Source organism: Struthio camelus, chromosome 2 (genome assembly GCF_040807025.1).
Source record: "Struthio camelus isolate bStrCam1 chromosome 2, bStrCam1.hap1, whole genome shotgun sequence".
NCBI lineage: Eukaryota > Metazoa > Chordata > Aves > Struthioniformes > Struthionidae > Struthio > Struthio camelus.
In genome coordinates, this window is record NC_090943.1 from 48,315,708 (window position 1) to 48,340,909 (window position 25,202).

General features: G+C 38.0%; 1 protein-coding gene across 3 annotated transcripts in view; it reads left to right on the forward strand.

Moving 5' to 3' along the window:
- ANO10 (anoctamin 10) overlaps window positions 1–19,209 on the forward strand; it is a 133,183-nt gene extending 113,974 nt beyond the window's left edge. For 2 of the 3 annotated variants that reach the window (XM_068935542.1, XM_068935543.1), the window contains one exon: window positions 18,320–19,209. In XM_068935542.1, coding sequence (XP_068791643.1) covers window positions 18,320–18,355 — 36 coding nt within the window. In that variant the 3' untranslated portion in view covers window positions 18,356–19,209. Of the gene's footprint in view, window positions 1–1,741; window positions 3,355–18,319 lie in introns of those variants that run through there. The other variant, XM_068935544.1, reaches the window with a different exon arrangement.
- Window positions 19,210–25,202: the final 5,993 nt, after the last annotated feature.

Sequence of the window (25,202 nt, forward strand, 5' to 3'; positions counted from 1 at the left end):
CATAGTCCAGCATATTTGATCTTTCCTACTGCCTCAGTATTGTTTCACCTTGAAAATGTACTTGGAGTGCGTGTGGAGAAACCTGCAGTGTTGTGCTTTCTTTAGAGATTTTACATAAGGACGGTTTACATTTGATCCTCAGGTAAACTGAGATAATTTGAAAACCATTTAAAAAAGGACTATATAAAAAATGTCATAGTATTTTGAACAATGTTGCTCTAATGATATTTGAATTGGGTGGACAGACTTTCACGGATGTGTGACCTATGATAATTTCTTCAAAGTCTTGTTAGAAGGAGTTTAAATTGAATGAAAAATACTTTGAAGCTTTAGCAGATGTGTGTGTGTGCTGACTCTATAGCGTTCAATGGGAAAGAAATATGATAAAGTTACAGAATTTTAAGTCTCCTTAACTATTTTGGTAATTCTCCTGTAGAAGGTGGAACGTCTCCCAGAATGACCCACCAGGCCCTGGTCAAACACTGAGGCAAAAGAACTGTGTGTGGTACGTATTTATATTGTGGTACTTATACAGTTGTAGTACTTAAAGGGCTCATGCATATAAGGACTTCGTTCCCTTAGGTCTGTTTGAAAACGCACAAGTGTAAGTTCTGCCCCAGAGACGTTTCTGGATATCTGTGCTACATACACAGACTGCTACAGTCTTGGCTATACAATTTCCAAAAGCTTTGGGCAGTTCTGTCTCTGAACTGCTTTTAGTTTACCCGTGAAGAAAAAAGAAGAATTGAAAAAGCTAGGACAATAACACAGCCCTAGGTATTCAAGGATAATTTTACCTGCCTTTAGAAGAGCAGGGCTACCTGAAGCAAACCATGGATTGATAGGAGTTCATTGAAGAGTTTTGGGTTGGTGCCTACTTTACTTGTAATAATTGAAGGACTGTGGAAGTCCATTTCCCTGAAAGGATGGGGTTTCTTTTCAGCACCTTCCTAAACTGATATTTTTTTTTCAAAAGACAGTGTACTCCTAGGGATATTATTTAAAAAAAAAAAAAAGTTTGAAGGAGCAATAAATTTGCTAATAGAGAATCTTGTGGCTCTTCCTGTTCTGACTTGACAGATGCTATCAATTAATTAGCTATCCTATCTCTTGAAAAAGGCCTTGTCTTCATGGGGAGGATGGAAAGGTCTGTTCTTACCACATTTTAGCTAACATTTGATAACTAGCAGTGAGGTAAAATTTCAATGAAACGAAAGACAAATGGGTTTCTGCTGATGTACTGTGAGCAAGTCTAGAATTTAGCTGACCTACCAAACTGAGAAACTAAGTGGCTTAATTAGCCTCCCACATGGTAAGAACACACCTCTTTCTGTGTGTGGGAACACCCAGAGTTTCCCTAACTTATTTTTAATTTGGAGTTGTTGAAATTATTAGACCAAAGGAGTAATTAGTTTGTCCAGTTAGTTCTTTAGGGGTGATAGGTTCCTTTCTTTTCTCTTCTTCTTTTTTTTTTTTCCAGAGAGAAGTGCGATAAACTGTAGAGAACACAGTTACAGATTGCAAATAACTATTAACAGGAGAAGTTTCTTCATTTCTGCGTCAGTTAGTATTATGCTTATCTCATGAATCAGAAGAATTTGTATCTCTACTTCAAAAACAAAATTATTTTTAATGCTAGAGTGGAGGTTCTGCTTGGTCATATAAACATGTAGTAACAAGAGCATTTATATGGATCATTAATTCTGAGTTCTGTTTTCTTTTCCATTCTTTCACTGTTCAGCAAAATGAAGAAAAGAGTCATTCAGTAATGCACTAAGACTCATTCACAGGACAGAGACATGTATTTCCGATGGAACCCCTGCAGATACCTTAAGAGAGAAAATTTTATTAAGGTGTATATATATTTTTCCAAGTCTTTTTGTGATTATTTGCATGTTACAGAAAGATCAAGCATAATGTCAAGAAGCAAGTTCAGCAGATACCAGTTTCAGTGCGACACATTTCTTTGGTCAAAGGTTAATAAGACTGCATCAGTTTGCAAGCTTGAGTGCCTGAGGTTTTTAAGAAAGAAGCTTTAGCCTGTTCAGTTAGGTGAACAGTCACAACGACTATTAAATATCCTTTGAGTTCAAGATGCAGAAAAAGGAAGAAAAGAAAGAAGAAAAAGGAAGATACAGAAAAAAAGAAGAGCTATTAGCATGGAAAATATGAAAGAATGCTTTTATTTCAGCAGTATCCCTGTTTTCCTTTTCTGTTAACTCAGAATTCTCTAAAGGAAGACTGTTATCATCTTGCTAAATGGTATAATTGTCCTTTTCTGGGAAAGGAGAAAGCCTAACTACTGCTGCAGCTGCTCTCACTACTGCTGTGTCAAAGTTGTTTTCTACTTTCTGCCACCCAAAACCATTGCAATTTTGTATCGTCCCTCAGGCCATTTCAGACATTCCCACATTTCAGTTTTTGAGTAGCTTTTTTGTCACAAGACTATTGAGGTGGGGGGCAAACTGAAGTTTGTCTTGATGGACTTGCTGAAGTCAGGATTCTGGAACAGAATAATGAGGAGATCAGCATATCCTCTACCCTTTTCCCCTCCACTGATTAGGCCTAACTTCTCAAACGCTAATTCTGGTCCCTTGATTTCTGGTCCCCTTGTCCTCCCCTTAACTACCACATACAGTTTAAACATAGTCCTTGAGTCCTTCTTGGACCAGAGTTTTTCCTGATACTCATATAATCTCATTTTGACAAATGAGATTATAAGAGGCAGCAGGTAAGCGTGCTGTTTCTGTACAAAGTCTCTTAGTGTAAATGCCAGTCAAAGACATTCTTGGCTGAAAGGAACTGCTTGGAGCTCCTAAATGGCTGACTTTACGTGGACTTTCTTCCTGTAAGGAGGATACACAGCCAGTGAGGGGGGATTCAATTGCATCGATTCATTTATTTGTACTGATCATATGGATGGTTCTGTTGCTGGCCTCCGTTGTTCAGTTAATCCCATCTGTCTTTCATTTGCGTTTTATTGGATACTCCACCAATTCTGGTAACTGCAGAAAGCTGCTGCTTCCTTCAGTGGCTTCCTCACTGTCTTTCTCTATCAGAAAAGGTGGGCTGAATATTTTCTCAATAGTAAAGAAAACTTTTTTTTTTTTCATTGTTAATATGAAAAGAGAAGTACTGTATTCTGAGGTACTAATTTAGCTAATCAATGGTTGTACTGTTTTTACAAATATACTTCCAGCCATTGAATTGAGAGTACATTTTTTAAAAGGTAAAAGCTGACGTAAAATTGCCAGAGTAAAATTTGATTTTTTTTTTTAGAAATTATTAGTAGTAGGAAATACAATAATGGAAAACCACTGGCAAATTATCTAACCTCTGTAACTGGCTCCTTGTAAATAAAATCATAAACATAAATTGTTCCACAACAGTTAACAATCCGACCCAAACGAGATTTCAAATCCTCAGTTTCCTGCTAAACCTTTTTCTCTCTCATGTTCTTTTCTTTCTCTTCCAAATTTAAGAGCTCTTTTCTGACCAACTGTGACATATAATATACTAATATCTTGTGGGAAAATAGTACATTGAGGATTGAAATTGCTTACTCCATGATCTTTGGCTATACCTTGAAAAGGAAGTGCTACCACCGATACAGGAAATAAAGTGAAACTAAGAAGAAAGCTGTTGGTATGCACACAATACACTGAGGAAGTTATGCTGCTGACAGATAATTATCCTGCAGATAGTTGCATTGGAATTGTATGAATCTGGTGATGATTTTAGTAGGACATTTTAATAAGAATAGATGTTGAGATGAGATCAAAAGTAAATCAACATTTGTCACTGTCCCTAAACACTGTTCACATTACCACATAGCTTGGCTGTCCTGACCAAAACTATATTTGTTTAAAGACTCTTGGTCAGAAGTTGCCCAGAAAGTTTTATTTTGTATTTGTTGAACTGCATGTAATTCCATGTTGTGTTGTGTCTTTTACTTTTTTACTTTTTACTGGACAGCTTCCCTCTTCATTTATCACCAATGAGTTGTTTCTTGAATTCAGCCTCTCCTTGCAGCTCAAACCACTAGACATTCTGGTTCTAATATTGAAAAGAATTGATGGTTCGATTTCTTCCGTTTGTTTTGTTTTATAAATTTAATTTTGTGCAGTCATGTCTGCCTGGAGTAAGCAATTATATGAGCACTGAGGCTGTAACATTTGTTTCTCTAACACAAGCCTGAGAGAACTGCCTGTAAAATAGACAGTAGAGAAGTCATGCAAGAATTCGGATAAATAGACTCTTCTATTGAGATCCCGCAGCATGAGTTGGAATGGTAGACATCAGGAAAATACTTGCAAAAAGGGGAATTCGAATTGTACGAAGTCATAGGTGATATTGTGGGTAGAAGTAGTAGGAAGACTATTTGAGGACCATATGCAAAATAACCTTCCTTTCATCTGAAGAAAAGCATTGTTAGCAGGTTTGTTTCCATATTATTCCTTGAATTTCAAAGCTCTCACTTCAAGTGGTCATTGCTATCAGATAAGCTTAGTTTTATCATTTTTGCCCCCACCTTGTGACTTGTGCTCAATGTTTTTTCATACTGGAGAATAAGGAGAGGAGCTGGGGAGCAGAATGATTGGTTTTTTACCTGATAATTCTCCCTTTTCTGGCAACTTCTCTTTTTCTTCAGTCTATTTGTATGTATTTTGAAAAAGGACTGGAAGTAATTTTGTAGCAGTTTGATAAAGCAAAATGTGGACATAATTATCTGAAGATTTTTTAAATGTGAAATTAATGCTTAATAATATATCTATAGTAACATGTACAATAATTATATATCTAATTAATGTTTATTGCTAATTAATTACTAGAGTACGTTGTCTGCTGAAGAGCTTCCTTACTGTTACGAAGGGTAAATTGCCCATAACTTGCCCAGTTTCCAGATTTCACAGGCTATGAATGAGGAGGAGAATTACCAAGTTAATAACAAAAACCCAAACCCAGCCTGCCATTAATAATGTTGCGGAAGCCCCCAAAAATACAAACATAATATTGAGACCGCTTATCCCTTCTGAACTGTCATTCTGAGTCTTCCTTGTTCTTCTGCATATATTTGTGCACAGTCTATATGTATGCACTCACACATAAAATGAGAACCTGTTTGTATGGATCCTATCAGTTTCCCGTTGTAGGTACATTCTTACTTCGGTATGTTATAACCTATAGTCTATGATTCCATTTATTTTGATGGGATGTGCTCTTTTTCTTTGATATATTTCCTTACAGTGCTGCTAATTGCTGGTATTTCCTACTCGTACGGAAAATGACGCTCTGTCCTGTCAGAATGTGAGAAGTGTTAAAAGTTTACTTTAGATTGTTCAAGAAGTCTTTGACTACAGTTGTGAACTGTTATTATTTTAGGAAAGGGTGAAACCGACTGGCATGCTTTTGTAGTTCTCTTAGTCCTATGATATGTGGAATTTTTATTCTTTTTTTTTTTTAATGATTGTTTCCAGTGTATACGAACAGTGCTAAAAAGGAAACATGAGCATATGAGCACCGACATATTCTCAAGCTCAAAGTGCAGAAAATGCATTTGTGGATCTTGTTAATATTTTGTAATTATTTGTCTTGTCCCAGCTTGCTTATTTGATTTGCCCTGAAGGACCTGTGGAAATGTGTGTTCACCTTCCATCTTATAGCATCACATAAATTTACAGCGAATTAACTAAGTGACTCACTGGATAATATTAACTTATTCCACTGATGCAGAATCATATGATGTCTTAAACATTTATTTAGAGTCCTTTGACAACACTTACTGACGTTTTTAAAATTTTTATTTGTTTGACAGATGTAGTTACCTGTTTTATGTAGGACTTAAAATAAAATTTGTAAGACGGAGTACCTTTTCTGACAAATGCTAATGTTGTACAGTGTTTCTCTAGCAATAGGTCACAGAATTGTATTACAGCTAATGGGTCGGATTGTAAATGTTTATGGTCGCATGTTAGATAATATATTTGTGATACATTGTAATGGATTAAAATTGAGAAATAGGAATGTGATGGTACCAGTAACCCAGGATACACAGTAAAAGCACTCTGTAATGCCTAAGAAACATTTCAAAGCTAAGCATTGAGGTCTGATAGAATTAAATTAGCATGGCAATTGAACATGAATCACAATAGTTAATCCCTCAGTGTATGCTAAAGCAGGCTCCATTTGCTCTAATTTCCACTGAAGCAAAGGAAGGTCAGTCTAGAGCAGAGATTGGATTAAAGTAGTATATATCTGGTCAACCCATTTATTTCTCTGCTTCAGTTTGTTGCCGGTCTTCATCCAGCCCCTCAGAGCAGAGTATCAAAGTGGCCTGTACTAACTGTACTTTGTACTTTCCTCCCCACTGCTCCTCAAAAAAAAAGAGAGAGCAGAATGATGTGAGTGGGAAGAAGAGTGCCACTTTCTTCCCACTTTGGAGTATTGCTAGGCTTCAGGAACGGTCTTGTTGGCAATTTTCGTGCTGGCAAGCCTGACCCTTATCTGCTATTGACTGCAGATGTGGAAGTGAGCAGTTTCTCAATTTAGAGACATAAAAGTCTGAGGAAGAGGGTGCAACAGAAAACAGAATGGGGAGTCAGCAAGATATTGGAAAGGAAGTAGAATATAAAGAAGAAAGCAAGTAGGTTGAGAGATGAGACAGAAATGAGAAGGCAGAAAACAAAAGAGGGAGTGTTTCCAAAGGATTATGAGAACTGACTGAACTATTCTGTTCATGGAAAGGTCCCACAGTCACAAGAATCGTGTTGGAAAAACTAAAATAATGATTTCAATATGCCTATTGTTTTTTGCAGTTATTCATCTTTTGTTTAGAAGATACCATTTTTAATAACTTGATATGAAATTGTAAAACTAAAAACTGCAATGTTACTAAAATTAACATTTATACATATCTTCATGTAATGCAGGAATTTTCTACTGATGCCTTTATCTATTATATTCCACAAAATGTAAGTTAACTTAATAGATATGCCAAGTAAAAGTGCTGATGTTATGCATTAGGTGAGGAGAGAAACTGGGATTATAGGTTGATAGGGCTTGAAGATAATAAACCAACCTAGTCAGAAATCAGTCCTACATTTCTTTTCAACCTAAATCTCATCCAAAAATATTTTTCTGTAGTTGTTCAGTTACACACTGTAGTGTATTCCAAAACACTAAAGCAAATATCAAAAACAAAAGAGTACATACTAGTATTCTGCATGTCTTAAGATCATTGTTTATTGTTTATCTTCATGTTACAAAGCTGCTTGTAAATTCAAAACTGTTCAACCTGAAAATAGTGGCTATTACTTAGCTTTAGTTTTCCATAGCTCGCTCTTCATTACAATATAATATCATAAAGCTTTGTAAAGAAATGGATGGCAGTATTAGAGACAGAAAAGCACAAAATTTTGTTAGGGTCTCTGATAGCCTAGAAATAGCTCTAAAGAGAGGCCTATGAAGAAAGAGCATCTAGGGCGTTCCTCTGCTGCACGTTGTCTCCTACATGTAACTCCCAGGAGCACTTTATTGTTCCAGTAAAAAAAACCAGATAGGAGCTTTGCAAATATAGCACCACATCTTTCCGCCTCTGAACAAAAGAGGTAAGCAACCTGGAGCAAAAAAGGTTTTCCTCCCACCAATTTATTAGAAATGAGGAAAAGTGTTTTGTTCCCTCATAACTTTGGAAGTACATAAAGTGAAAGTCTGCCTTCACTGAAATAAATGAGAACTTTGCCATTACCGTGAAAGAAACCAAAACTTTACCCTTTGCTAAGTTGTTTAAAATTACTATGGGCAGCACAGAATAATTTATAAATATTTCTGTGTCTGTAATTTAGAACCATGTCAGCTGTTGTAGCTTTCAGTTTGAGGGAATGCAGAGGTATAAACTACCAAATCAATATATTTTACTTCATTTTTAAAATGTCTGTGCAAGCTAATTAAAAGTTTATTCTGACTGACATACATTAGACAGTCTTCTGCAGTTCTCTGAGAATAACTGCTCATATCCAGTTATGCATCTTAAAGGAAAGAAAAAGGAAAGTTTGGTAAGCCATGTGTGTCCTTTTTGTGTGTGTACCTGCATAAGAACTGCCAGATCAAGGTTTGTCTAGGTAAGGCCCCCACAGTGGCAATAAGCAGAGGAAAGCCTAAGGCTAGGAAAGAGTGAAGAGCAGGGCAGATGTGTATATTTCCCCTTAATATTCTCCCATTCTTCCACTGTTTTCAGCTCAAGAACTTCCTAAGCCAGATCAAGCCATCAGCCCACCATAACTAATTCCGGTAATTGAATGTCAGAGTAGGGATCTGGCTTTATCTGGTCAGATGGATATTGACTTACATGTATTTTTATATGCAAGTCAGTATCTATAACTGATTAATAGTTACACTAAGCCCAGTGTTTAGTTACGGGAAAACAAATTGCCTCTTTTTCCTTGTGTGAATAGCCTTTTCAAGAAGCAGGGTTCTTGACAGAAGAGGAATTTGTCTTGTAGCAGGTATTTTCAATGCAAGAAGTAATTCTGTCAGTTGTGCTGTTGCCATTCTGAAAGTATTTGCAAAGGGAACCTTCGCTACCCTTTCAAATTGGTAGAACAAATTTCTTCGAAATATTTATAAAATTATTGTAACTAACAATTAGTTACCAGCTCTATGCTGATTATTTTTTCACTGGACTGTAAGGTAATTGCAGAGCCCCACACAGTAAAGTGGAAAAGAGCTTATCTATGAAGATAATTACTAGAATGAAAATGTTACTGGAAATTATATTGTAAGGAGGAGACCCTCCACAGGGGAGGAAAACAAATAGGGTAATCTGATACATCCTTTCTGTTTCTAATCTTGGATTCTTTGCCTATTAAGCTCTTAGGTAGACCTGAGAGTATTTCTACGTCACCGAATAATTTGAAGTAAATACTATTATTTGCAATAGTTTCTCCTACTTTACTGCAGTGAAAGGTTATTTTTTAACTACTGTGGGTAATGATAACTTCAAAATTAAACTCATTTTTCATGCTAATATGGGTGGTAAACCAAGAAGCAAATTCCTTTTTTAGGAGGAAAAAAAAAAGTTTCTTAAAAAGCACAGTTGCTTTTGCTGTATATCTGCCCAGACATGGTTCTCAGGCTAAACTTGACTGCCTACTGCAAGACAGATGGAAGTTTTGCACCTACGGCATTTTGATCTGTGTGTGGACCATGGTAGCAAGGCACAGCACAAACCACCACGCATAGCTGTGTAGCCTGTGTTTATCTATTTTTTTATATCAGATTTACACCATAGGTAAAAAATATCCAGAAATAGTGCCTGAAGTTTGATTCTTAGTTTCATACCTGGAGTCCAAACTAGATTACCTAATTACTTCCCTGTGTAGAGGACTAACCTTTTTTAGCTTTTTGGAAACTGAGGAGGGCTTTGTACTACTCCAGAAATGTACAAATTTGGAAATAGAAGTGGATGCAGATTACTGGTCAAGGAAGATAATCTTGCAAGAAGGATAAACATGCCCTCATGCTTTTTGTAGCGTCTGACACAGTAGAGGGTAGACAGAGCACTAGTGCTTTGGGTGTTCAGCTGGTGAGGTTTATGTGCCTCTGTTGAAATCTGCCAAATCTGTGATCAGAAAGGAATTTCAGAGTGGCATGGGATTACTGACTATTTTTTGCCTTCTTCCATAGTGTGGGGCATAATTCGTTTTGAGAGACCTAGGTTTTTCGTACAATTTATTCCCGGCTGTTGCATGGATTAAAGGAGATATGGTCATGCTCTTGATCTTTCCTATGTTCTTTCTGTGGCATTAAATAGTATAACTTTGTGGCTTTTGCCTTTTTTCTGTATAGAATTTGTTAAATGAGATTGGGGAAATTGGTATAGTTTTTGGCCTGCGTAGTAACTGGAGTAGATACTCTGTGGACTCCTCTTGGCTAAACCTTTGTAACATGTTTTTATGCACTGGATGGAGGCTTGTGTCTATAACCCAGGAGGTCCCTTCCAGTCTTAAGATCCTAAAATAGGAGCACAGAGCTCACATAGCTTTGCTTGTCTTTAAGGCATTATGCTGAAATATGTATTCTCTCAGAAGCCATCCTGAGCTATGAATCTTTTTCTTCATCTGAGAGCTTAATCATTCAAGCAGAAGTGTGCAGAGGAAGGCCTGTCTGCTATCTCATTGCTGTGCCACGAACTGCCTTTAAATCCTTCACCACTGTTGCAGGCGTTTTATCAGACACTGGTTTCGCTGTTTGTCTGCTATGCTTCTCTGAATCCTGAGGCAGGATGAGTGCAAAACACATGAGCTAAACAAGTAAATTAGTCTATGCTAAGCAGTCTGGTTCTTAGCCAGACTGTTACTGGTCTTAGAGCTAGTATAAGGCTACCTCAGCTATGTCTGCAGTTACACTTCAGTCTCATGCATATCCATGAGTCAGGATCCATGTCCAAAGGCCTAGTGAAACTCTGGAAGCCCTGGGTAATTCTCTTCTATAGGATGAGTAGTGCTCAAGAGCATCCTGCTTGGCATAAAAGCTTGTAAGGGCTAGTTTCAGAGAGGAGGAGTGGTTTGTTTTACCCGTTTTCTCTTGATTGTAGCTAGCAACTGCACAGAGGTGATTAACGTTATCCAAAACTCCTAAGAAAATCATTTTTATTCTAATAGCTAGGTGACCCTGAAATCACTATAATGTAATTCACATGTTATTAACCACATGACAAATTGCACCCTTAAATTGTAACGTAGTCTATTTGTTTGACACAGTCACAGAATTAAAGAAATGCCTGACTGACACGCACCAAGGTCGAGCGATCATGTAGTCCATCCCTCCACACTGAGATGCGATTGGGGTCTTGTCACTTTGGATATTTTTGCATCATTGCTTTCTTAGCTGGTCAGTAGTTTCAGGCTCCAAAATCTGTTGACCGCTTGCTTACTGGATGAGATGTAATTGCATAGTGTTATGGTGTTCTGCCATGCTGTGGGCACATTTGGAGCATATACCGTTCATTAGACGTTTAAACATATTGGTTAATGTTGTATATTTATTTTTCACTTTGCAACTACATGGTCAGACACATTGTGGAAGACTTTAAATGTAGAAAGTATGGAATAAAATAGAAAAAAAAAAATTTGAATGTTCTGAGGGTAGTATAACTCATCATTACAACCCAAGGTAGAAACAAACTATGCTATTGAAGAAAATACTATTGATATCTAATGTGGCTTTTGCTGTTATTCTTACATTTTTATACTATCATCTGGTGAACTAAAGATTCAGCAAAGGGTGACTAATACAGTAAGTATATTCTAATGAGTATTAATTAATACTTTGCAATTTAAATCAGAGACAGTATGAAGCAGATCAGAAAAAAATCTAGAAAAAAATGTATTACAAATGGAGTTGCTTTGTCTGCTGTGGCACATAGTGCTATTAATCAGACATAAAACCCCAAAGCACGTATTACGTGATTTTGCAAGTATTCCCTGACTCGGCAATTACTAGTTTTGCAAACTTATTCTTGCTTTAACACTAACTTTTTTGTAGTTGCTATTCTGTAATGAATTAGACATACATAAAAGAAAAGAATAGAATTATTTTTTAACACTATTTGTTGTAACACATTCCCACTCAAGTCTAGAGTCAAGGCATACTTCTCTATCAGAATTCCTATGAGAACAACTATAAAAACACTCAGCCTGGAAGGGACCTTGGGAGGTCTCTAGTCCAATGCCCTGCTCAAAGCAGGGTTGACACCAAGTTTCTTGGGGCTTTTTCCAGTTGGGTCTTTGAAAAGCTCCATGAACAGAGCCCACGCAACCTCCCTGGGCCCCTGCTCCAGTGCTTAATTATCCTCCTAGTGTTTTTTTTCCTTTATGACCACTTTGTTTCCCATTCTCTTGCTGTGCACCTCAGCAAAGAGCCTAGCTCTATCTTCTCAGTAGCCTGGAAGGTCCCCATTAAGCTGCTTCTCCAGAGTGTGGCTCAGCCTGTCCTCACGAGGCATGTGCCCCTGCTCCTGGACCGCCTTGTGGACTGACCCTAGGCATGCGCAAGTTAATCAGTAGCCTTCTAGTACGGGCGGGCCCAAAACTCAACGCAGTATTTCTGGTGCAGTCTAGAGTATGACAAGGTAAGGGGAATAATAGTTGCAGTGTTAGAAAAGCAGGTAACTTCATTCCTTATAGATTATTGTAATTGCTTACAGGGACCTTCTCATGAGAGTTGCATAGTTCAGCATCTATTCCTTTGCCTATTATCTTTTACTTAAAATTTGTCTCACCTACTCAACAAAAATCTGTATTTTGTCTGTTTAGCACCCATGTATGGATTTTCTTTATAGAGAATAGTTTTCACTAGCTTGGAGCTTCACAGGGCCTTTGGTCTTGGCTGTGCTAAATGAGGAAGTTGTGAAGTTGTTTCAAGAAGTCTTGAAGAAAGTCTTTTAAAATATTACTTAAGCGGGGAGGAACTGTAGTCTAGAAATCAATAGCTTTCAAGAAGACTTAAGGATTGTACTGGATGACTTGCTAAAACTGAGCATTCAAAGAGCATTCATTGTAGCTATGTGATATAGCACGGAAGTCCTGGAAAACGGGTCTATTAGTATAGAAAGTGTTTATTGCTGCTGCAAACAGTAAGCATCAGTTATCTTGTCCAGTTATGGCAGTAATACCTTAAGAGGATGCTGAAAAACTAGTCATATTCAAATGTGGCACAAAAATCACCTCAAAGCTGAAGCTCTTTTGCCAGCAGAGAATGGTAAATGTCACATGCGGAAACCACAAGGGAAAATTTGTGGTTCTAGATCCATAGTTACCACAACCTTCCACCGTTATAATCAGCAGTAACAAATTCCTGTTAAATATATTTTTACACTTCTATACAAAAATAATAAAATATTAACGGTAGAAGAGTCTTACTGAGTTTTGAAGTAGGTATTAATTTGCCTTTTATGTAATCGGCTGGTCCTTAATGATTGAGTTGATATAGTTCTCTCAGTTGTCAGCAAGTGGTTCAAGGCCCAAGAAACTATCTTTATTGTGACTGTGTACCATTAGAAAAGAATAATTTGAATATATTTCCATCATGTTTTCATATTATAATTAATAATGTATTATATTCATATAATTCATTATAATTCATATTATAATTAATGTGAGAAACAGAAAAATATCATGTAACTACACTTTCTTTAAGCAGTAAAGTCCTAATGAGCCATTCTACATGGTGAATACAAGAAAAGCATAAGGTGGAGTTGCTGATAAGAAGAAAAGCCTTTAAGACTTCTTCTCAGTTACAAATATCTATATGCCTATTTATATGTATGTTCTTCTTCATATATATAAATATGTGTGTATATTGAATATGTATATGGAAAAGTACCAATGCGGTGAGTCATTTAATCCTGGTTTCATTGATTTTCATTTTTAAATGCTTTTTATTTTTTAAAAATTATTTTCTTCCGAGGCTGATGTGTCATCAGTTTGTGTAATACACTGATAAAATTAAGAGTAGTTTGAGGATGGTTTACTGTGACCAAACATAACTCAAAAATGATAGTGTTCTGAAGTATGGCATCTCAGCAAATGTAAGAAATCAACATTAAATAGAAAAACAGAAATAAGGAAATCAAAGAACGCTAACGTACTGATAAAATTTTGACTGCCCCATACAAACCACATAAGAGAGTTGAGAATGTTTTATTACAATATGAAATGCGTGAAATGATCACTGACAAAAATAGAAATGCTGGGTTATCAGTATCATCCCCTAATGCGGAAAGAAGGTCACATATATATTTGCAAGACGGCGTCAGTGAAATGCTGCACGGAGTTCTCACTGCAAGGGCACAACGTTGCTACCAATTGCTGCACAAAGTGTTCCACCTTCATCAAAGCACCCCGCCTGTGCAGACGAAGAGATTAAGTATTGCATATTGGGGCCTATTGTCTGCAGAATATGCATGTATACATTAAAACTGAAGGTGAGCCACAGTTCTCATAATACAAGCAGAAGCAATCTGAATTTCCAATGAGGCTGTTACTTGAACAAAACCCTAGTGCTGCTGTAGTAAAATCCTTTGCAACTCAATAATTTTTGCTTCAATCAAAGTCTGTAGTGCTATTTTGTATTTCTGTTAGTTTGTGTGTAGTTATTTCTTCTACTTGCACATAGTAGTATTGTTCATAGCATTAAATCACACAATTAGACATCCTTAGACCCTCTAGTTGCAGTTACTTGTATTTGGTCGAATACAATTGATACCCTGTATCTCTCTGTGTGAACACAGAGAGAAAGTAGCTTGATCTCCAGGTTTGTATGCAACTGTGTTTGTGGTATGAGAGTATCAGTAATGTTTTATTTAAGTATTTTTAGAAAATCTAATTTTGAGGTGTAGTGAAATTTAATTCACTGGTGAAGCCTATTTGTAAACTGCATTGAAGAGCTTTTGCTATTTCCATTAAAAATACTGTTCAATTATATTATGCATGTTTTATCAAGAAACGTAAATGTAATAAAATGGAAACAGCAATTTCTTGTATTATAGCAGGTAAATATTTAGAACAATTCCTAACAGTAGAATTTTAGAATTAAACATATATCTCAATTGTTATGGATATATGTGCATAAGCTACTGTTAAGTGTGCTATTTAAAACAGCATAGTAAGTTACTACAGCCACATACAAGATATATTGCTTCTTAGGTGCTGTGTTGAGTCAGGCCTAGTTTTCTTGGGTGATGATTCAGTAGGTTTGATTGTCCAGTGACATGCGTCACATACCTATTTGGCAGAAAAAAAGGAGAATGGAGTACGGACTTGATTATGAATTTATTTAGGAGTTTCTGCATTCTGCTTGTTGGAATTAAACTTTTGGTAGACTTAGTTCTCAGCTGGTAATAAACCAAGAATGGTTTATTGAGCTAACTTGTTTCTGAACTATGCCTCTGGTTCGTCTACATAGGCTTTTAATACCCCTCAACTTCTAATTGTTTTTTTCTGTCATTATCTAGTAGATTTTTACTTTCCCTTTTCCTTTATTTTTAAAATAATAAGTAAAAAATACAGAAAAAGTCTTCTTTTTGATATGTTAACTCTTTGATGTTAACTTAATCCCACAGGTATGTCCATGAGCTGGCTGGGGCCATGAGGGGAAAGATGATCTTAATATAAAAAGTATCATGAGTTCCCTTTCTCAGTAAGAGAAAAAATACACTCCCTTTCCCATGTGTTGTTCTAGAAAGATATTTTCCCAGTAAAAGAAAAAGGAGTGTTCTCTTTCACAGTAAAAGAAAAGAAAATTTAAAAAACTTTCAGCATGAACTTGGCAAAGAATTTCGTTCTATCTAATGGTGCCACCACATGTCGCCTGCAGAAGCGGTGTCTTTTAGGGGAGCTTGCTGTGGCCAGGTTTGCAAAGTATGTTTTGGTATCGCTGAAATTATTGAAGAAGAAGCAAAATATCCAGCTTGTGGGGCTCTCACTTTGCCTATGATTCATTTCCTGAAACATCCAAGTGATCACATTAGGACTGTTCTGGCCCAGGCTGTGCGCGCCATGGCAGCATGTGAAACTATTTGAAGAGTTTTTCTATTTGCTGACCCACTGAAGAATCTAGTGAATTAGTTTGTTAGTCAGATATATTTTCAAGTAAACGTTAATGTTTGCTTTTACTAGCAGGGAATTAGGTCAGTTGAGATTAGGAGGGCCTTCAAAAATAAATGATAATAGTCCCCCTTATACAGAATTTTTGGGCAGATTATCTTCTGGTCATCATTAATAGTAATATTATGTGCTTGGGTTTTTTTTTTTTTAATTTTGTGAGACCAGCAGAAACCACAGAATAAGAATACCTTTCCAGTTTTCTGTATTCATCATCAGTCCCAGTATTATTACAACAACGCTGAGAGTATAAGAAAATCATTCTAAAATAAGTGAATTAGGTTTGAATGTGATGAGTCATGAACTGAGTTAAGTTGTGTTCTATATCGTTCTAATGTTTTTATATTGGGGTAGAAGTCACTTTAATTAAGTTGTTGTTTATTCAGAAATTTATTTAAATAAATGAATCAGGATGCAGAAGAGGAATCTATATTCCAGCATTTAGCCAGGGCTTTTTTCCTGCACTGTTGCTATGGAGAAGCATATAAATATTTGTATCATAAACTAATGTTACTTCCCTTATAGGTGTGGGATGGAAACGCAGATAAAAATTGTAAAGAACAGTTGTTGTGGGCGGTTTTTATCATGTGGAATTTTTTTTTTTTTTTGGAATTCATTCAGGCACAGACTAGCAGCAAAGGAAATCTGAAAGTTTTGTATTAAAGACATCTAACATCTTTATGTTATGGGATAGAAATTGAATGAAAGTGTCCGTTGTGTTTGCAGTTTACTCTTTTTCAATTTTTTGCTAATATTATTAGGCATCTGTCTTTCTACTAGCCTGCATTTATTAGACCATTTATATAAAATCAAAGCAGAAGAATAAAAAAAAAAGCTTCTTAACTCTGAAGCATATGGCCAAAGCTTCCAATGGGTAAATGATATGGAAACTAATGGAGACTATCATTCACAGTTTTTTACGTTCAGCTCTTTTCTTCCCTTGTCTGTTGAATTGTCTGGAAGACAACAATCAGGCTGCGTACCAGCCTATGGACCCTGAGCTGTAGCAGTGCTGGGCATCTCCTTTCCTTTGCCCCAGGCCTTGTCCTTTGGGTTGCTCTCCCTCTAGTCTCCTTTCTGTGACTGTACCCATCAGTCATTCTTCAGCGAATCAGCTCACTGCAATCAATTCTTAGTAGATCAGGATGGATTCCAGCTTTCCAGATGTTGAAAGACCCTTTCTTGATAACCCCAGGTGCTGCAGGAGCTCCTTTTTTGGTACAGTTTCAACTCTGCTCTTGGCTCTGTAAATTGTGTGTTCTGAAACATCCTCTTTAACAAGCAGCTTCAAAGAGCAGCTCTGGTTTCTCTACTCAGCAGATACTTTTGACACCTGGAATTGTTATTCTGGCTTCACATGTGGCTTGACATCCTAGGACAATGAAGACAAAAACCTTTAACAATCGCTTTGGAAATAACACGCATCAGCCCTCTACCTCTTTCTTTATATCACAGGTTGTGTTCATTCAACTTAGCAGCAAAAAATTTGGCAATATAGAAAGATTAATAACTATTAGAGTTTAACATTCTTGCAATGGGAAATTGGGGGGGTGGACGGTCCCAGTAGTTCATTGAGCTTTGAAGGTCTCTTAAAAACATACATATTTAAGACTAAAAGACTCTTTTATGATTTTTTTAAAAGATATGTCTTCTACACATTCAAGACTTTTCAGTGAACTAAAATTTTTCATCTCTAAAGAAGGTACCTTAAAAATGTACACACCACTTGACCGGTAGGTAGATTCTCCCACTGACAAAGCAGATTGCATTTGTGTGTTCAGAATTAGTATCTGTTATAACAAGGAAAAATCAGATGTTTAAAAAAAAATACTTTCCTTTTGTATCTGAGATTGTTACCACAATCCTTCATTGTGGCCAGCATTTGGATTATCTGAAGTTATCTTTAAGAAATACCTTGTATCAAAAAAAGTTTTTTATTCTCTGATTCCAAGATGAGTTTTCTTAATTTCAGCCTGATAGATTTCTTCCTAAATGTAAACGAGGGTTTCTAATCAAGCCCTTTAGCTATTCCCCTAGCGTTTCTGTGCTTCCTGCCGTTCTTATAGGTAATAGCTGGTGCTGCATAAGGACAGATAATGTGATTGTCAGTTATCCTGCACACGCACATCATCAGAGATAGGACTCAGGGATTTCCAGGAACAGTGATTGTGATGCCAGCTTACACAGTATAATTTTATGAGCACAGTTGTTACCTAAGAGTGGCAGAAAAGAATTTCAATACCATGATAATCCCTGGCTTTCATTTTGCCATTCTTAGCAATTCCCCCTGGTCATGAGTCTGAGGGAAAAGGTTGTTCTGTGTCTGTGGGGCTCAGTAATTCTGGTGTAAGGAGTTTATTAGTGTTATTCATCATGAAAAGAATTAATTAACATACAAATTGCATCATCAATTGTTGAGTCTTTTGGTGGGAAAAACAGTACCTCTGTTAAAACTGTTTTATTTGTGCAGGTCATGCCTATGATAGACTTGTGTTTTTGTTGTTATTACCAAAGCTTGAATAATTTTTTTGTGTAGGTTTATTATTCTGTTATTCTGTTATTCAAAACTATCCTGCTTTCAGATTTTGTTTTTTTGTTTAATTTGTCTTGCTAACACAGCATTTAGTGTACCTTTTCTTTTTTTCTTTCCCTCACAGCAAATGAAACTTGCAGCTGAGTCACTGAAGGAGTAAACAGAAGAAGGAATGAAGATAACTAAAGCAATCACATGTGAATGTATGCACTTCTTGAGCATTTGTTTATGATGCTCTGTAGCTGTGAGTGTGCACTCTACCATATATTCAGTAGGTGGCATCTGTATATGATCCTTGGTAAATCACCATTCACTGCTTGATACGGTAAAGATGATGATGATAATTTCTCCCACTCTTTCTTACTGTTTTCTCACAACCATTTGTGAAGCAACACCAAATAAAGCACTCTAGGTTGTGCTATGTCTAGCTGAAATCTGCTGGAGTCACCACTACTTCAAACGAACTGACTCAAAACAAATGTTAGGATTAAGTATCCAAAAGCTAACTATAGTTTTGAACTGTAACTTTGTAAAAGAAAAATAATTAAAAAAAAAAAAAAACAGGTACACTAGTACTTAATTCATGGTGTACCATCCCTATTGTTCCCTTCATTCTCGTATTACAACAGTTAATCAGTCCTCTATTTTTTCTCTAAGATCACTTATTAGCCACTGTTTACACCTGGCAGATTAATGTAAATGTTTTATCTATTATGTAATGCAAGGTATGATTGTTCCCTGAAGAATATTTGAACATGAAAGCTATACAGTATGCAATATATGCTCCAGTGTGCTAATTATCTAAATAAACCCAGTTAGAATATTTTCAAAAGCTGGGTAAAAAGCATTCAGTAGGAAACAGATTGCTGATCAGTAATTTATACAAATTAAGTAGCAATTGTTTGTATATTTATTTTTTATTTTACATTAGCTTTTGGTATCTCGTCTTCTGGTTAAATGAACTGACACTAACAGAACAATTAAACTTGATACTGTATACCATTTACCCTTGTATGTAGTGAATATCTGAATTTTTTCTTGAATTTCACAAAATTTACCTGATGTTTCATTGCTTTCTGACAGTAATAAGACCCAAATCCACATTGTTTGCCTCTATGACCTTGAAACAGTTTGTTTTCCCCTGCTGTGACCATCATTTTTGGTAGATCTAACTTATGTATGAATGACACTTACTGGAATTCTGTCTGGGAAAATCTGTAGGTATAATAAATGAAGGTATTTGTCCATTGTGCATGTTCCATATTTCTGCCACAGGGCTCCCACAGTAGAATAATGTAAAAGTAAGCCAAAATAATGCATTCTGTCTGCAGTTTAAAATTAGCATTTCTCAAACTCTGCAAGTGTGACCCAGTAAAAAGCAACTCAGTTCCTTTGGGAAGAAGAGCAAAGACACACTATGTTGCTGTAAGTATCTGTACTTGCCTCTCCCTGCAGCCATCCCTCACAGTGCTGCTAGTGATGAAGAGCAGCTGGCACCTCAAGGGCTAGTGTCAACACTTGTGCCCTATTTCAGAATCCCTGGGGAAGTAAATCTGCACCAGTCATAAGAGGTATCGCAGGGACTCCTAACTGCAGCTGTTTCACAGCCTGTGCCTGGTGGCCACGCCGTGCTTAGCTGGGAGGGACCACGTTGGTGGGCACGCATCTCCTGTCCTCTGGCACTGATCCCACCTTGGGGCTGGTCTGAGGAGGGGAGCAGCACGCTCTTCGTGAAAGCTCCTTGGCCGCGTCTTTTCTTGCCTTCTTTGACCTGAAGTAGCCTGCATTTGTTAAAGTTTTAATCATGCTGTCTAGTCAATGTTTTTGAGTGAACATTTCAGGAGAATAATAATCTATGGGATGGGTCCCCACAGATCTGTGGAGTATGTCCTTGTGAGCTTGTAATAGCCATTTTGAAGGGATCCTGATGGTCTGTTAATTCATATTGGTTTCTGAGTGTAAAGGAGACATGTTTCACTCGTGGCAATGGTAGCCGATGTCTGGCGTAGTTTTTTGAGACGGTATGGAAAAGGGATTTGAGTCTTGTCTCAACTGTGATCATGTGAAAAATGGTTTGCTAAAAAAAGATCAGTAACGATTTTTGAAAAACTGAGTTGCTGGTTGTCTTTGTGGTCTTTACATTCTTCCTGTTTTCTGTAGACCAACAGAAAAATCTGTAGTAAGGTTTAAGTACCTGGTGGGAGTAAGTGACATTTAGCTCTCTCCCTTGCCTTGGGCAAATCCCTTCACTTGTGCTTAGTTTCCTTATCTATAAATGGTGATAATACCGATCTCACGGATTCTCCCCCTGAAGTTATGAAGTACTGAGGAATTATGACCTTCCCTAGTGAATGAGAAGTGAAATCCTTTATTTTATAGAGATTAGAGTTTATTCTAAGTTAATAGTAGCACTATACGAGCTCCTATACAACGTGATGAAGAGAGCATTTCTATCCAAAAGAGCATTCAGTTTAGTTTGTGAAGGATTACCTGTGTATTGCCAAGTAATATTTTGTCACTGAACTGAAATCTACCTTCTCTTCTCTTCCTCTGCAAGCTGCTCTTTCTCCTTTTACTGGGGCTCTGCTCTATTTAGTACTGTTTGATACTGGCTTTCTTTTTTTTTTTTTTTTTCCCATTTGCAGTGTCATCTGTTTCCATTTCTCATATGAGCGGAAAAAAAAGTTCCTGCCTGTGCATTTCAGTGTCTCTGTCTTCCTCTGTCAGTGTCTCTTAGTTTCTTTCTCTCTGTTGTAGGTGCATTTGTAAAAATTGTGAAAAAAATGGTAGGGATGAAAATTGCTGACAAAAATCTGTTTTCAGATGAAAATATTTATTAGGAAGAAAAATAAGTTTTTTTTTAATCAGTAACTGCCATTTGCAAGCTGTGTAATCTGTATGTCTGTTCTTAGTCTGGGTAAGTGCTGGCCTGAGGCATTATTTTCCCTTTGCACTCAAAGGGAAAATACCCTCACCCGTTGTCTCCTCATGCAGAGCTGACAGAGAATGCTCCCAGACAGTTAGTTTTTCTCAGCATGTAACAGGGAAGGGCATAGTGGGCTACGAGGGAAAAGGGGAACAGGCATTGGAAGTGAACGGATGTGTAGCCACTTAAATCAGAGGAGTCCAGTTACTGGCAAGTGTCTTCTGTCCTCTTCCTTGATGTGTCATTGAGCGGTCTGCATACAGTGACAGCTAAGCCAGATCTCAGGCCCTTCAGGCACATGCTGGTTGGTTCGCCTTCAGCACTTACTTCAGTAATGATGTGGTGGTTGTGGAAAGTGCAAATGGACTCGGAGCAACCACCTCAGGATGGCGTGTTCCTGGGGCAAGGCTCTGCATGTGCTTGCGGGGGAACCTCGCATAGTCCATCACCCAACTGGAGAGTCCCAACGCAGAGATGGTACAGGCTCTGGCCCTTTCAGGAATGCAGACAAACAGATGTGGGTGCGTGCCAGTTGTTCTCCTCTAATGTGTGAGGTTAAGAAAAAAGCCAGTCAGTCAGTCAGTCAAACTCCTGTCTCAAGCTTTAGCAAGAAACCTAGGAAGAGTTTGGAGGGCATGCTGTTTGGGAAGAACACCGTAGCCTGTTCCTATCCAGAAGGCTTGAATTTGACATGGCTCCTTACGAGCAGCAATAGTAAGCAAGAAAGTTGTTTTTAAGGAAAACTGCAATCATAAGAAAATTTTCTTGTTAATTAATTATCACTAGTAAACTATTTATCAGGTCTGTGAGCTGCAAGTCTGATCCTGTGGCCAAGTGGGATCTGCTGACTCGAGACCTCTTACTAAACTTGCCCAGCTGCAGATGCTCATCAGACTTCCTAGGAACTTGAAAACAGCAGAACAGGAGAGAACTGAGATCTTCATGTGAGGTAAGGTTCTTACTTAAGCAGATAAGCAATTCTGTTTATTTTAGGCTACCTAGATCTGTGGGAGTCAGTGTTACGTTCTCCTGAATGAGGTTTACACTAAGCACCAAATTTAGTATTTACTCCTTATTCAGATAACCAAAGCCAGTGGGAACCGTTGTTATGTGCTCTCCTTTCTCAGGCAAAGCATATAAAGAGGAGAGCCAGCCTGTACTGAGGTTCTCAAGGGCAACATGCTGGGACTGGTGCAGACTCCTGCCTGACTCTGTATTAGCACGTCTCCTGGGGAAGGAGGTACCTTATCTTACCAAGCAGCTCTCAAATGCTGAAACTAAAATATTTAGGCCCGTGCAGGAGCAGAGCCATTTAGCCCATCTCCCTCTACATTTGAGGCACCCAGGGCAGCAGTGGGATCAGAAGGAAGGTGCTGGATATGATCCGAATCCCTGGGAGCATGAAGGAGCCCAACATGGAGTTCGATACGGGCTGGCTGTAGTCAAGGACTCCAGCTGTTTTATTCTGGGGCCGAAGGGAAAGCAGTTAACTTCTTTGTATATCCAGTCCTTGATGACACTGAAACTGTCTGACAGACCTCCTATTCCTGATCCACAAGTCTGAGGGTTGGGTGCCAGGGCCAGGTCTGGATCTGGCAGCTGAGTGCAGTGACTCATGTCAGCCCTGAGCACTAACGGCCTCTGGACTTAGAGGAGGGATCTCTCTACACCCTGCTTGCTGGTGTAAAACAAACACCATGACGATGGTGTTTGTCATCACTGACATGTTGATGATGATGATGATGATCCAGGGCATGGCCTAAGCCCTTTCTCCCACCTCCTGGTTGTGCAGGGTTGAGTTGAACCTCTCCCAGGCCTTGGGTATTTGAGCTGCTTGAGTGCATGTGCAACACAGTTGCCCAGAGTTAAAACAGAGCCTCCCTGTCTCCCCCTCTCCCCCCTACACCCCTTATTTTTCAAGACAGTGTATTGAGAGGGAAGTAGGAAAACATTACACTAAGGCTTACTGAAATTAATGACTAGAAATATTTAACATGACACGTCTGAGAGCCTAGTGAAGGTCTTTCAAAACACATGCTTTTCAAATCCTGTAAAGTATCATATACATATATATATATATATTATATATATACACACACTCTTGCATTTTTCACATGACATAATTCTACCATCTTGGAAGGTGAACAGGAATCATCTTTTCTATTGTAACAGACTTTAGTCTGTCACTAATTGATGTCATTTACAATTTCTGTTACAATATATACAGATGGGCCAAACTCCAGTCAACTTGTTGCAGATGATTATTACTGTTTTAAGTGCAAAACATGGTCACAGCCTTTGCGTCAAGAATCAGGAAGGATAAAACAGCTACAAAATGTTGCTCCTGATAAAGGAGAAGGAGCTGTCCCTCTGTACAGCATACCAGCAGACCTTGATGATAGATCCCTGTCTTAAGTTTAGTCAGTAGGCAACTGAACAAGTGAGTCTCAGTTATGCTTTCCCAAGCATGGTCACCTAAATAAGTTACTATTCAAACACCTTTTTTTTTTTGAAATTAGTGACAGATAGATCTGCTCATATTCCTCAGCAGAAAGTTATTTGTGTCTAATGGCCAGGCTGTCTCAGTGAGTTTCTCATTTGTTCAAGAGTTTTGTTTGTTTGTTTGTTTTCCAAATCTGTCCAGAACATTCCTGTTTGCCTCTATTCTCTGTTTTTATCACCAAGCATCCAAGTTGGGTATGATCCATAATTGTGGCTAGCATGTTTCTTTCTTTGCGAATTAAAAAACAAAAAACACACACACACAGAGCTCACCTGCCTGTCCTAAATAAGCCAGCAAGGCAGGCAATAGACACTCCTGAAAAAGGAGAGGGCAGTGGGAGATAGCTGTTATGTCTTTCCTCTCTGAGGCACAATTAGAGCCCACAAGTTCCCTGAGAGCCGGCTGCTGTTTGCCTGCTATTGCAGCTACCCCTTTTGTATTAACCAGAGTTAAAAACTCACCAGCAATGGCAAGGTCTCAGGGAGCTGCAACAGCCTGCGGGTAAGGTTTCACACAAATAGGAAATCATAAAATAAATTGCATATGATTACATAAGCTGTTAAATGCCATTAATCCTTATAAATATGCCAAACACCATAACCAGAGATAGTATGGATACATGGTTTATGCCCAGTGAGCAGCTAAAGCATAGGCTCAGACTGCAAAAGGCCCCTGAATCAATTGCTGAGAACATTTGCTTACTTTAGCCTGACAATTAGCCACTTACTCTTTAATTAGACTTAATATCTGGAACAGTGGGCATATGAAGTCCTTTTCAGAAAGCCAGTTGAGGCAGAGCCTTCTGCACTGGGGAGTCTGGGCTCCCTAAACATCTCCCATGAGGTATCACTCGCACAGCTCTTGTTTGTGACCAGTGAAAGATCCAGGTAAGGGCAGAAAAGGAATGCACAGACAGATTCCTAAGAGCACATAGTATCTGGCAGTATAGTGCCTGTTACTGTAAAACATGCATGGCCTCTGATGTTTCAGAAGCGCTGGCTTTGGTACTGGCTCTGCCACCCCTCTTCCCCACTTGAAACGCTTTTCACAGTACTGTGAAAAAATATAGCAAAAATGTATTAACTGAGTAGATACATGTTAAGGCACAGAAGTCTTGCCAGTAAATTTGTAAGTGACATTGACAGCATATGCACATATCTGAGCTGAGGTAGTTTGGTTGTTCTCTAGGTTCTGTGCTGAAGTATTCTATCTGAACTAAATCTTCAGGAGCAGATGTTTTCCAGCACGTGGCACTCCACACTGCAATGTGGGGCACAGTTGTAGAAACATACACTGAAGGAGTTACATTAAAAAAGAAGTGGAATTAACTCCTAGCATCCTTTGTCACACTTGGCAGTAGAAACAGAACAGTAGCATACATTCAGATAAAGGTATGCCTTAAACTGTGGTTTTACACCTCAGGTGTTTTGGGTCACAATAGGTTTGTCTTAAGGTTGTCCATAGTTTAGTGTACAGTCAGCATGCCTAGCTATTCACTGCAGCTGTACATCAATGCTGATGTTAACATTTTTTTCCCCTCCGATTTTCATTGCAGCCAAGTACAGCACTGGGTTGGGT